This window comes from Phytophthora sojae, assembly GCF_000149755.1.
Source record: "Phytophthora sojae unplaced genomic scaffold PHYSOscaffold_2, whole genome shotgun sequence".
Classification (NCBI taxonomy): Eukaryota; Oomycota; class Peronosporomycetes; order Peronosporales; family Peronosporaceae; genus Phytophthora; species Phytophthora sojae.
Genome location: NW_009258116.1, coordinates 4,653,617 through 4,665,166, shown reverse-complemented (window position 1 = coordinate 4,665,166; position 11,550 = coordinate 4,653,617). Strand labels below are relative to the sequence as shown.

Here is an 11,550-nt window from a genome sequence, read left to right as displayed (position 1 = left end):
GTTGAGATGTCGAAGCCGACGGCGTTAGCGGCCTTTGCAGCCAAGCAACAACGGGTTGAATTGGTTGATGGTCTTAGCAAGACGGTAGAGGCAAGTTCACCAGGTAAGAGCCTCGCACAAATCAAGGTTCCATCGTTGAAGCCGTTAGGCGATGGTGGAGGTGATGGCGGTAGCAATGGCTTGGGGCCTCCCGTGAAACCTCTGAAGGCGTTGAATGAGCTGCGGCCTGTCGGTGATGGTCGGGGATCTTCTTCTCACAAGCTGGTAGGGATCGCGGCGACATTGGCACCAATGAAGTCACCGGAGACCGACAAGGTCAATAATACTAGTACTCTCGAGCCGGTGGAGACTCCATCACGGCGTTTATCCAGTCTGAAGCCCCTGGCGTCGGTGAGCAGCGACAACCAGGGAGGAAAAACTGAAGCAGAGACCCCACCAAATGCAGGCGAGGGTCAAAAGGATCCAGATAAACCGAAGCCCAAAGCCGTTGATGAAGCTGCTCAACCTAATGCGGAAACCTCTTCTAGTCCAGACGAAAGTGCAGCGACCGACACCAAAGCTCCGTCTGGAGACGCCAACAGCGACGACGATGACTTCAATTTTGATGATGCTGATGGTGAAGAAGAAGAAGAAGACACTGCAGCTAAAGCAGAGCCAGAAGAGCAAGGAGACAGCTCGACTCCGGTGGCTGCAGCGAAGCCTGCTGCTGTTGACGTCGAGGAACTCTATGATTGTCCTCCCGACTTGAGCCACGAAGCCTCTCACTCACTACAAGAAAAGTACGTCCTCTCCAGTTGAAGTTGGTGAACAACAACGTATTTCACCTTTGCTTTGGTGATCTTCATAGGCAACCAAAGATGTTTTTGCCCCGGGCAAGCGACATCGAACTGTTTCACGTAGTCCTGACCGATGATACAGATCGATTGCAGCGGTTTCTGGAGGAGATATCCCCTCATGAGATGCTCGAAATTGTTGATGATTCCGGTCGCAACCTCTATCACTACGCTGCTCTGTCAAGAGATAAACTGGTGCAGGATCTGATCTTCCAGCACGTGAACTCGTATCGTGACACAGAGTTCGAGATCGAGTTGAAAGCACTGATGCGAAAGAAGGACCGGATGAATGGGTAGGGAGAACGATTTGTCTGCTTTACCTTCTTCTCCTAAAACTTATACGTGTCTGTGGCTAGGTGGATGCAAGAGAAGAAGTTAAACGGGAACGCGTGGGTGCCACCTCGAGTGAAAGAGCTGCAACGCGAGACGACAAAGCAAAAATGCGCCGACTGGACGCAAATATGCGGCAGTGTGGACGAGAATGGCCGCTCCTTCATCCACTATGTGAGTTTGGGAGACGTCTCGTTCGTTAAACACTCTAATGGGCACTGTTTTGCTGTTCAGCTTGCCACTACAGCATCACTTGTCCCTATCGAAGATAACTACGAGTTTTGTAGTGCTCTTCGTTCCAAGCCCAGCATTTTGTCTACTAAAGGTAGTTAGCCAACTTTCCATTGGAAACCACCTTGTATTTCACTATTATTGCGCCTTGTTTGTTAGATAACTTCAAGAAGCTCGCACTCTACTACGCAGTCGAAAGTGGGAACCTTCGGCAAGTCAAGTGGTACTTTCAAATGGGTGTCAGACTGAGCCAAGCGGATGTCGACTTGCTGTTTTCATTCAACGTATCTCGAGTTATGGAGAACGTTATCCTGCGTCAACTCGAGTCGATTGACATTCAAAACTACTACTTACCAACACCAAAAGGTGACAGTGAAGAAAACGACAACCACTGCGACCCCGGAGTTAGTACCTTCGTGCTGGCCAAGTTGCAGCGGATCACAGACGATAGTGCTGGACGTTTGCACCAGCTACCGTTGCACCGCGCTGCCATGTTTGGGAATGTCCGTGCTGTGGAACTTCTTCTCGAAGAAGGGGCAGATCCAAGAGCTCGCGATGCAAACCAGTGGACGGCAATGCATGTACGTGGAGGTATTGTGGAGGTATTGTGATTCCAGTACTGAACCATGGTTGCTTAATCTTCTGTTGTTGTAGTATTGTGCTGAAGAAGCCACAGATAATCACATAGCAATCGCTCGACTTCTCATGGAGACGCCACAATCCGTCGACGTAAATGCGAGATCACTGAAAGGCCGATCACCGCTCCATGTTGCCGTTCATTTAAGAAAACGCAAAATGTTGCACGGCAACGGCAGTTTAAACGATGAAGATCGCTTAGCGTTTGTGAAGTATCTTCACGAGTGTAAGGCAGATCTGGACCTCAGGGATGCGAATGGGGCGACGCCATTACTTTTAGCTTGCCGTGGTGACGATGTGAGTGTGATTGAATTCCTTTTACGCGTCGGGTGTGATCCAACAGCGACGGGTGACAACAAATGGAACGCGCTTCACTTTGCCGGTACGATAGGTAGTCCCAGCTTCTGATACAAACGCATGAAGCTCACTATTAAACTTGTCGCCAGCAATTCGAAGGAATTCCAGTATGATATCGTTCCTCCAGTCGTGGGATGCTGACTCGCGGCTGTGGACTTACTCGCCTGGAATTCAAGGGAAAAAGCCTATCGACGTCGCAAAGAGCGATAACGTCCGGCAAATGCTAGTGGTAAGACATCTAAACACTATCTCTCTGTGAATGGTTAACTCATGAAATTACTGCCAAGTAGAACCTGTGGACGGAATGCTACAGTGGAAATGTCGACCAAGTGCGACGTCTGCTACTAGCTCGTTCAAAACGCGGCTCAAAGCCGTCCGAGCGTATCGGATTCGTATCAGTGAAGGACAACACAGCTCAAGCTGAAAGAACTCCACTTCATCTAGCGGTACGAGTTCAAATCCACCTTATTATTGACTGAGTAAACCAGCAAATTGACCATTATTTTCTGTAGATTCTGGGGTATATGGACGCTCTGCAGTCTTCAGAGTATTCGCCTGCCCCCAATTCGTCACACGAAGAGCGTCTCAAGCATCAGAAATCATCGGAATTGAAACGAACCGCTCCAAGTCGGTTCTTGCAAGTTTCAATCCTGCTGCTTCAAGCTGGAGCAGACTTACGTGCTGCCGACAAGTGGGGGGTTACCCCTCTCATGCTCGCTGCTTCACTAAAGGATGCCATCTTCATGGAGACTCTCCTCGAGCGGATGTCCGACGAAGATGATCTCTTAGCTGTTGATGCAGAAGGCAACACCGCCTTGCATTACAGCTACGCATTCTGTCAGGTACACAGCGCATCATGATCATTGAGTAGACGAACGAATACTCACATCGTCTATGCCATAGGCTCAAGTCTCAACAATGCTGGAAGACCAGATGGACGATGTGGTGAGTAAACCTCTTACTCAGGAAATCTGACAATGTTTACTCACGAAATCGCATTTGTTTCAGGAAATTGAAAACAAACAGGGAAAATCCCCATTCGAGATGACAGGATATCGCGACAAGATCTACCCAAAAGAGTACCGTGACTTCCTCAAACAGCAACAAGACTTCCGAAGACGCCAACGCCAACGCCAGCACACAACCTTCAAATGAATTGACCTCCAAGTAAGTATATTGTTACACAGCTTTCTGCTTCATAGTCTAAGGCTCCTCTGCGGGCGGTTAGTTATTGATTGAGTCGGTCTTGTCTTGGTCTTAGATACGCCTCTCTCCTTAGAAGCCTTCGAACGTGTCGCTGCCCGTGAACTGCCGGATCTTGGTGTCTTCCGGGTAGGCGTCGAAGTTGCCGGCATCGAACGCGTCCTTGATGGCCGGGGTGTACGGCGCCTTCATCGTCTTCTTGACCATCGCGGCCCAGTCGAACTTGGCGTTCGTGAAGAAGGGGTGGTTCACCACGTCCTGCATGCCGCCAGCCAGCGAGCCAATGCGCAGCGCCGGGTTGGTCTCCAGCAGCTTCATGACCAGGTCCCTAGCGTCCGGGTCGAACTTGGGCGGGAACTTGACCATGGCGCGGCCCTGCAGGATCTTCTCGAAGATCTTGTTCTGGTCGTTGTGCTGGAATGGCGTGCGGCCGGCGATGAGCTCGTAGAGCAGGCAACCAAGCGCCCAGTGGTCCACCGCCTTGCCGTGGCCCTTGTTGAGCACCAGCTCGGGGGCGAGATACTCAGGAGTTCCGCACAAGGTGAAGGAGCGTTCGTAGAGCGCACCATTGCGGTAGTACGGCACGTGCTTGGCGAAGCCGAAGTCGACCATCTTGAGGTAGCCGGCGCTGTCGATGACCAGGTTCTCGGGCTTGAGGTCGCGGTAGGCCACCGTCATCTTCTGCAGGTAGCGGAGGGCCTCGACCACGTTGGCAGTGTAGAACCTCGCGGCCGAGACGTCGAACGCGCCACAGACGCCCTTGGCCACCTTGAAGGCCTTCTCGTAGAGCAGACTCCACAACTCACCGCCCTGCACCAGCTCGAACAGCATGTAGAGCTGGTTGGCGTCCTGGTACGTCTCATGCAGCTTGAGGATGAACGGGTGGTCGCACTCGGCGATGATGCCCTTCTCGTACATGACGTTCTTCTGCTGGTGGGTCTCGACGATCAGCGCCTTGGACATGCACTTGAGCGCGAACGCCTGGTTGGTGGGGCGGTGGCGAACGATGATCACGCGGCCGAAGGTGCCCGTGCCGATGGTGCGGATCTTCTCGAGGTCCTTGTACAGGATCTTCTTGGCCGCCGGAGCTGCGGGGGTAGCGGATCCCGGACGGACGTCGCTGCGTCCACCGAGAACCGACTGCTGCACGAGCTGCTGGCGTTGGATCTCACGCTGCATGATGTGGTCGAGCTTGCCCAGAAGCTGCTCGAACGCGGCGCGTTGAAGCGTGAGGCATTCCACTCTACCGACCGCAACGCAGTCCGCAGCACGAGGCTCGTTCGCCAGTAGAGCGCGTTCGCCGAAGAACTCGCCCGAACGGAGCTGCATGATCTCGAAGCCCGACTTGCGCACGCTCACCTTGCCGTCCGAGATCATGTAGAACGTGTCCGCGGCGTCACCTTCCTTGATAATGGTGCTCTTGTCCTCGAACGAGACGACGTTGAGTGCGTGTGCGAGGATGTCCAGCTCGTCGTCGGTCAATGAAGACAGCAGCGGCACGCTACGCAGCACGCGGATGCGCATCTGACGGTCGATCAGCGAGCGCAGCGGACCCAGCAGCTTGGTGAACTCGGCGCGGTCCATGACGTAGCAGTCCACAGGACCCACCGCGATGCAGTTGGCCTGGCGAGGCTCGTTGAGCACGAGTGCCATCTCTCCGAAGTAGTTGCCGCGCTGGAGCGTCATGAGCTCCTTCTCGGCTTCGTCGCCGCTTCCGGTTCTACTCGTGCAGCGCACCGTGCCCTCCACGATGATGTAGAACGTGTTGCCGTCCTCACCCTGTCGGATGATGTAGTCGCCATCGTTGAAGCGCTGCAGCTTGAGCGCCGCCGCCACCTTCTGCAGCTGGTTGTTGCTCAGACGCTGCAGCAGCTCGACGTTCTTGAGGAAGTTGACTCGCGCGAGCTGCGTGGCCGACGCAGTCGTGGCCATGATCTTGCGGAAGGTAGTGCGTTCTACCGTCCACAGGATGCAGCCCGTGGTGGCGCGGATCGTGGCCGCGCGCGGGCAGTTGTAGAGCAACGCCAGCTCACCGAAGGCGTCGCCGTTCGTGTAGGTGCCCACGAGCTTGCCATCGATCACGATGTCGCAGTTGCCGCTCTCCAGCACGTAGAAGCACTTGCCCGACGTGCCCTGGGCGATCACCGCCTCGCCCGCCTGAATGGTGACCATGGCCATGACGTCGATCATCTCGTCGATCTCGCCCTGGTCCAGCGAGCTGAAGAGGTAGTGCGCCTTGAGCGCCTTGGTGATCATGGCTCGGGTCTGGTTGTTCTTGGGCACGCGCACGTGCTGCGTGCTGTCCAGGTCGCCAGGTTCCACCGCGTCCTCCTTGATGGGGGCACGACGCACGCCCTTGTGCTCGTTCAGGTCGAGCACGTTCATGGCCGGAGGAGCCGCATTACCCAACTGCACCGTCGTGGTCGTAGCAGCAGCCGACGAATTGGCGCTCGGCTTGATGGTCGGGGGCGACGGCGGCAGGATCAAATCCTTCATACGCTTGGAGAAGTCCATGGTTCAACTGCTTGCTCGCGTGCTAGGCGACTCGGGCGTTTTTCCGAAGGACGGGGGGTGGGCGCGGGGGCGACGGGGCTGACTTGCTTGGAGGCGAAAGCGAAAGTGATCGACACCATCAAGCACGTGGAGAGCCCGAAGCAGCCCGATAAGGAAGCATGGACCGTGTCCGACAAGAACCACCTAAGAATACCGAGCCATGGCGACATGGTTCACTGCCTTCTTGTCTTCTTAGTCATGCCAGCCTTCGAGGCGCAGGAATAGCAGGATGTCAACAATGGGCATTGCCTATACAGAGCTGTTGAAGCTCTTTGGCGACAAACCGTCGGTCGTTTCGTGGATCGGCATGAGGTTTGGAGGCAAAGCAGCGAGTGAACGGATATAGGATTGGCTAGGGCAACGATGGCCCATGAGCGAGTGGGGAAGCGCGTGCGGGTGTATTGGTCTGACGAGGAGGAGTGGTTTGAAGGCACCATCCAGAACTACGATGAGACCCAAGGATACTACGTCGTGTATGACGACGGAGACGAACGGTGGGAACTCGATGGACAGCCGATGCTGGTGGAAGGTGAAGAGGAAGCGCAGACGAACGAGAACTACCAGGCGCTGACTATTGAACGGGATCCAGATCGAACGCCTGAAATGATGGAGCCGCCAACTTCACCAGGAAGCGACTATGACGACGACTACGAGCAAGAAGCGAGTCACCAACAGCTTGAGCAGGACGGCGATGCTACTGCTAATGATGTCCCTGATACCCACGACACGGTGCAGGAAAACAATCTGACCGAGAACGAGATCGACAGTAGCTCCCACCAAGAGAAGGAGGTTGATCAACAAGACCGCGATAATGGTTTGCAGGAGAGCAGCGATGACCGCGCGGGCCTTGATGACGGGGCCGACAGCGATGGCGGCAACAGCGAAGGTGAAGCGTCGGTCGCAGAATCGGAGATGCCTCAGACTTTTGCCAAAACTGCATCTAAATTGTCCCCCGGTAGTACAGGTCGACCTCGTTCTACCTCTGCCGTACCTTCGACTGTGCCTGTTCCAGTCAAAGGACTTCTGGAGGGGAGGGTACTACGCGCTACTGGCCTCCAAACAAACAGAGCGCTTGCTCCCAGCGCATTTGTACGGGTGTCGTTTGTCGAGTCTGGTGACACAACGCACGCGAGTGCCATGCTTCGTTGCAAGGAGACACTATCCACCACGAGTATCATTCGAGGCTCCGTCAGTCCTGTATGGAGTGACAACCCGTTAAGTGATGCTGGTGGGGATAGTTCTAATGGTGACTTTAAACTTGAATTACTTCCCAAGATCATCCCTCCTGCAACGAAACCCGCGTGGCACCAACTTCCAGGCGATGTCCTGTTCACCGTCTTCTCAGCTTCGAGGTCTGACAACAGCTCTCGCACGGGATCAAACGAGCACATTGGCCAAGCAACTGTATCCTTACGAACTCTATTACAAGACCTATTAACCACCTCCCCATACACCGTACGCGTCCTTGAGCTTCGATCTCGCAGCGGAAAGCGTCTCGGGTACGGGAATGCTTCAACGAGGAGCCTCTTCGACGATGGGAGGCCTGAAGCTCCGACGTTAGTCGCATCGTTCCGCTTCATCCCAATGTACGAGACCAAAACCAAGCAAACGGTACCTCGCTCCTTGCGTAGCGTACCGAGTGTACCAAGGTTGAATACCCGGATAGTCCCCGCTAAAAGTTTGTCTCGAGCTAGTGCACGACAGGAGAAGGCTTACACTGCAAAGCGAACGATACCAGCTCAAACGAGCAGCAGTTCCATAAATCGGCGACGATTTGAGAAGCAGGTCGCGAAAGATAATCGATCTTTTGCTAAGCGACTGGAATGGAAAGAGGCTCGACGCACTCGTCAATCCGCACAAGCTAAAGCTCAGGAGAAGAAGAAGGTGACTCCACCGCAGCATGGAGCGAGGAAACACGGACACAAAGCCTCATCTGGGATCAACCGGACCAAGTACGTGCAGCAAGTTGCAGCGGAGAACAAGGTGATAGGTAAGCGGCTGCAGAATATCATCGGTAGTGACGAAGGTGCTCGAAATCCTGAGAAGTTTTCGAGTTGGGCAGCAGCGGAGCCGAAAGATAGCGCAGACTGCGACTACATGGATCGAGACAAGCTGCATGCACAGGACAAGCGCTGGCAGCGACAGGTTGAGCTCGATTTCCTAATGGAAAAGGCCCAAACCAAGTATCAGCAGCAAAATCAAATGGTGGAGGAAGTCATGGAGCTCCAAGAAGCGGTTGCATCCTTGAAAACCCAAGTGGATACGCTCAACAAGAGCGTCCTTCGCCTCGATATCCTGAACAAGAAGGACCAGCACGTCCGTGACTGTCTACTGCGTGCTGCTGTAACGTCAGGAAGTAAGCCAGTGAAGGTATCACCCCGACCGCCCACCTCCAAACTCTCGTCCAAGGCAAAAACCGAGAGTAGCAACAACAACAACCAAGAAGACGGCGAAACTTCAGGGAAGTACCGCAAAGAGGAAGAATGGGAGCTTCTAACGCAACACAGAGATCGTCTTCAAGCGGACAAGCTGAAGCTAAGTCAAGAGTTGAAGGCTCTTAACCAACAAGACCTTGATCTTGATAAAGAAATCAACGACCAGCAAGCCAAGTGGGAACATGCAATAGCGACGCAGCTCTTCCATCGGCAAATGGAGAAGAACAACCCAATTCAAGCGCAGAAGGCGGTTCAGGAGATGAAGAGGAGACAGAAAGCCCTCGAGCTGTCGCGAGAGGAGGAAGAGCAGTGGGCGTGTTACCAGGCGCATCAAGAACTTACCCAACTCCAAATCGCCATCCAGATACTCAAAGACCAGCGCGGTGACGAACCTCGTCGTTTAGCTGCTACGAGAGCGTCAAGTTCCTCCTCCACCGCGGTCTGTGACTACCTCATGAAGAAAATTGAGAAGCAGGAGACCAAACTACTGCAGCTTCAAGCAGAAGTAGAGCAACGGCGCAAAGACTACCATGCTATGCTCGCTAGTGGCGGCAACGAGAGTCTACGAAGGCGCGTACAGGAGCTGCAAAAACTCGTGTTCCTATGCAAGACGCAAGCTACACACGTCAAGAAGGCGGAGCGGATTGCACAGCGCAAAGGGGAGCAAGTCGACATGGAGTTCCAGCGACGCATGTTCAACGAGCAAACTGAAACAGAGATTGTATTGAAGAGACCTCATAAGCAGTAAATGGAATAATGCAATCTACACGAGTACTACCAAGCAAGCAAAGCCTATGATCGTACTGCTTACCAAGCCATGTCCCGGCCGAGAATCGCGTACAGCTTCTCGTTGTACGGAGCGTAGAAAGCAGCCAGCTTCGCGCGGACTGCATCATCGATGGGGTCGTACTTGCGCGTGTTCTTGGCTGAAGTGTCCTTGATGCGGTGGTACGGCAGGTCCAGGAAGTTGAACACCTTGTCCATCGTGGCCTGTAGAATACACCAAAAGCAAGTTAGCAGCAGTTGGGGTAAGATGCCTGCAGTTAACTACGTACGTGAAGCTTCTCCGTGCTCTTGAACTCGTCCAGAGTGAGCAGCAGCACGTTCTCCTTTCCATACGCCTCAATCCAGCCCGCCAGCTGCAGCGCGTACAGTCCGCGCGCTACGAATGAGTGTGCGCCGTGGTCGAACTCGAGCTGCTTGCGCATCACCTTCTCGTCAAACTCCTCGAAGTCCATGTCCGGGTGCACGCCGAGCTTCGACAGCTCCTCGATCTCGTCGTCGACGATCTGCTCGAAGCTGCGGCCCTTGAGGTGGTGGTGGCCGCGGTTGCGCAGCTGCTTCTCGGAGCCCTCCGTGTCTGCAGTCATCGAGTAGTGCGAGTACGCACGCTCCACCGGGTTGCGCATGATAGCCATGATCTTGCGGCAGTGCGGGATCACCTGCTTCATGCGGTTGATCACCGTCTCTCCGCCGAGCATGTAGCTGGGCGTAGCCTCACCCGACATCAGCGACGGGAATCGGTACAGGATCTTCCGCTCCAGGTACGTGTCCTCGAAGTAGCGGAGGTGCTGCTTGGCGCCTTCAGGAGTCGAGGCGTCGGGCAGCTCCTTGTTCCATCGCCAGTCGAAGTAGTGGGTCTCCTTGCGCTTGGCAGGCCACACGAGGTCGTGCTGCAGGATGTAGTCGTAGAGCGACGTGGTGCCGGCCTTCTGCGCGCCAATGACGACGAACGAGGGCGGCACGCGCTTGCCGTAGTCCGTGGACAGGTCCACCGAGCGACGCGTCTGCCACACCGTCGTGCCCTGCTTGAGATCCATGCGGTTGAGCGGGAAGCCCTCGTCGACGTAGTCGAAGATCATGTGCACGCGGTGCTGGTCCCAGTTGTTCTTGACGCGGTGGCGGCTGATGTTGTTGAGCTCGTAGAGGTTGCCCTGCTTGAACTCGTAGCGCTGCATGTTCTGGTCGTTGGGTCCCACCATGAAGTCGATGTCGGGGCTCGTGAACACGGGGATGTGCATGCGGTGCGTGAAGTGCACCCACGAACCGGTGTCATGGTGAACGGGGATGTCAGCTCCAGGCGGCATGGACGCCAAGATGCAGCGCACGATGCGGTTCACAGGGATGTTGATCTGCTCGAAGATCGGGGCGAGCTCCTTCTGCCACGAATGGTACCATGGGAACGTGAAGACGTTCTTCAGGTAGTCGTCGCAGAAGACGAACACGACCTTGCCGATGCCCCACGTGTCGTGGCCGGCGCGACGCACCGGCACGTTGTCCTTCTGGTTGGCCGGGTCCCAGAGCTCGCGGCCGCCGGCCAGGATCCGCTTCTGCAGCAGCGAGATGTCGATGTTCTCCTGCACGGGCACCACCATGGCGAAGTCCTTGGCCACCTCTTCAGGGAGCTCCTGCATCGGGACCTTCTTGTGTCTGCAGTGCAATAGATCATCGTAATGTTAGTCAATTGCATTGCATTGCAGTATTATTTGATGCGCATCATTAGTTGTGACACATTGTCGTTCGCGCGCCTTACTCTAGGGGCACCTGGGGGATGGCGGTCATGCTTGTAGTGGCGGCAGTAAAGAGCGGCGGGGCTGTGTTCGGGCGGTCAAGGCGGGCTCTGTAGGGCCGGCAGCGCGCGTGTCGAGGCGGTCGATGCGGGCCAGCAGATCAGCGACGTCTCCATGCAACGTCAGTCGATGCGCCACACCACGCGCACACCAGGCCTCACTTCGGTGTGCGGCACACCAATCCGCACTTAGCACGCGCGACTGGTCCCGACGTCAAGTGTACCTTGTCGCTGGTACAGCGCGGGCTAGGGGAGTGAGAGGTGAGCGATTGGCTGGCAGACCCACCGTTTAAGCGCGCTTAGCCGCGTTCCGATAGTGTCTGGGGTTGAGCGTTTAAGCGCGCTTGGTTGGGCCGGCCGGTGTGGTTGGTTCCCAGCGCTCACGGGCCGAGCCCAGAGCCTC

At 55.3% G+C, this 11,550-nt stretch overlaps 4 protein-coding genes across 4 annotated transcripts; 2 read left to right on the top strand and 2 right to left on the bottom strand.

Annotated features, from left to right (window-relative positions):
* Positions 1-6: 6 nt before the first annotated feature.
* Positions 7-3,362, top strand: PHYSODRAFT_325373 (hypothetical protein; the record flags this gene model as incomplete). Its single annotated transcript, XM_009521227.1, has 8 exons — positions 7-779; positions 878-1,126; positions 1,190-1,337; positions 1,565-1,975; positions 2,515-2,616; positions 2,678-2,833; positions 2,900-3,229; positions 3,291-3,362. 8 exons carry the CDS (start codon positions 7-9, stop codon positions 3,360-3,362), a joined length of 2,241 nt encoding a protein of 746 aa, XP_009519522.1.
* Positions 3,363-3,545: 183 nt separating this feature from the next.
* Positions 3,546-6,189, bottom strand: PHYSODRAFT_541813 (hypothetical protein). Its single transcript, XM_009521226.1, has one exon. It carries the CDS (start codon positions 6,102-6,104, stop codon positions 3,663-3,665), a length of 2,442 nt encoding a protein of 813 aa, XP_009519521.1. The 5' UTR covers positions 6,105-6,189; the 3' UTR covers positions 3,546-3,662.
* Positions 6,190-6,506: 317 nt separating this feature from the next.
* Positions 6,507-9,326, top strand: PHYSODRAFT_483075 (hypothetical protein; the record flags this gene model as incomplete). Its single annotated transcript, XM_009521225.1, has 3 exons — positions 6,507-6,807; positions 6,946-7,770; positions 7,834-9,326. The coding sequence occupies 3 exons, from the start codon at positions 6,507-6,509 to the stop codon at positions 9,324-9,326; spliced, it is 2,619 nt and encodes an 872-aa protein (XP_009519520.1).
* A 295-nt stretch (positions 9,327-9,621) lies between these two features.
* On the bottom strand, positions 9,622-11,140 carry PHYSODRAFT_296378 (hypothetical protein; the record flags this gene model as incomplete). Its single annotated transcript, XM_009521224.1, has 2 exons — positions 9,622-11,008; positions 11,112-11,140. 2 exons carry the CDS (start codon positions 11,138-11,140, stop codon positions 9,622-9,624), a joined length of 1,416 nt encoding a protein of 471 aa, XP_009519519.1.
* Positions 11,141-11,550: the final 410 nt, after the last annotated feature.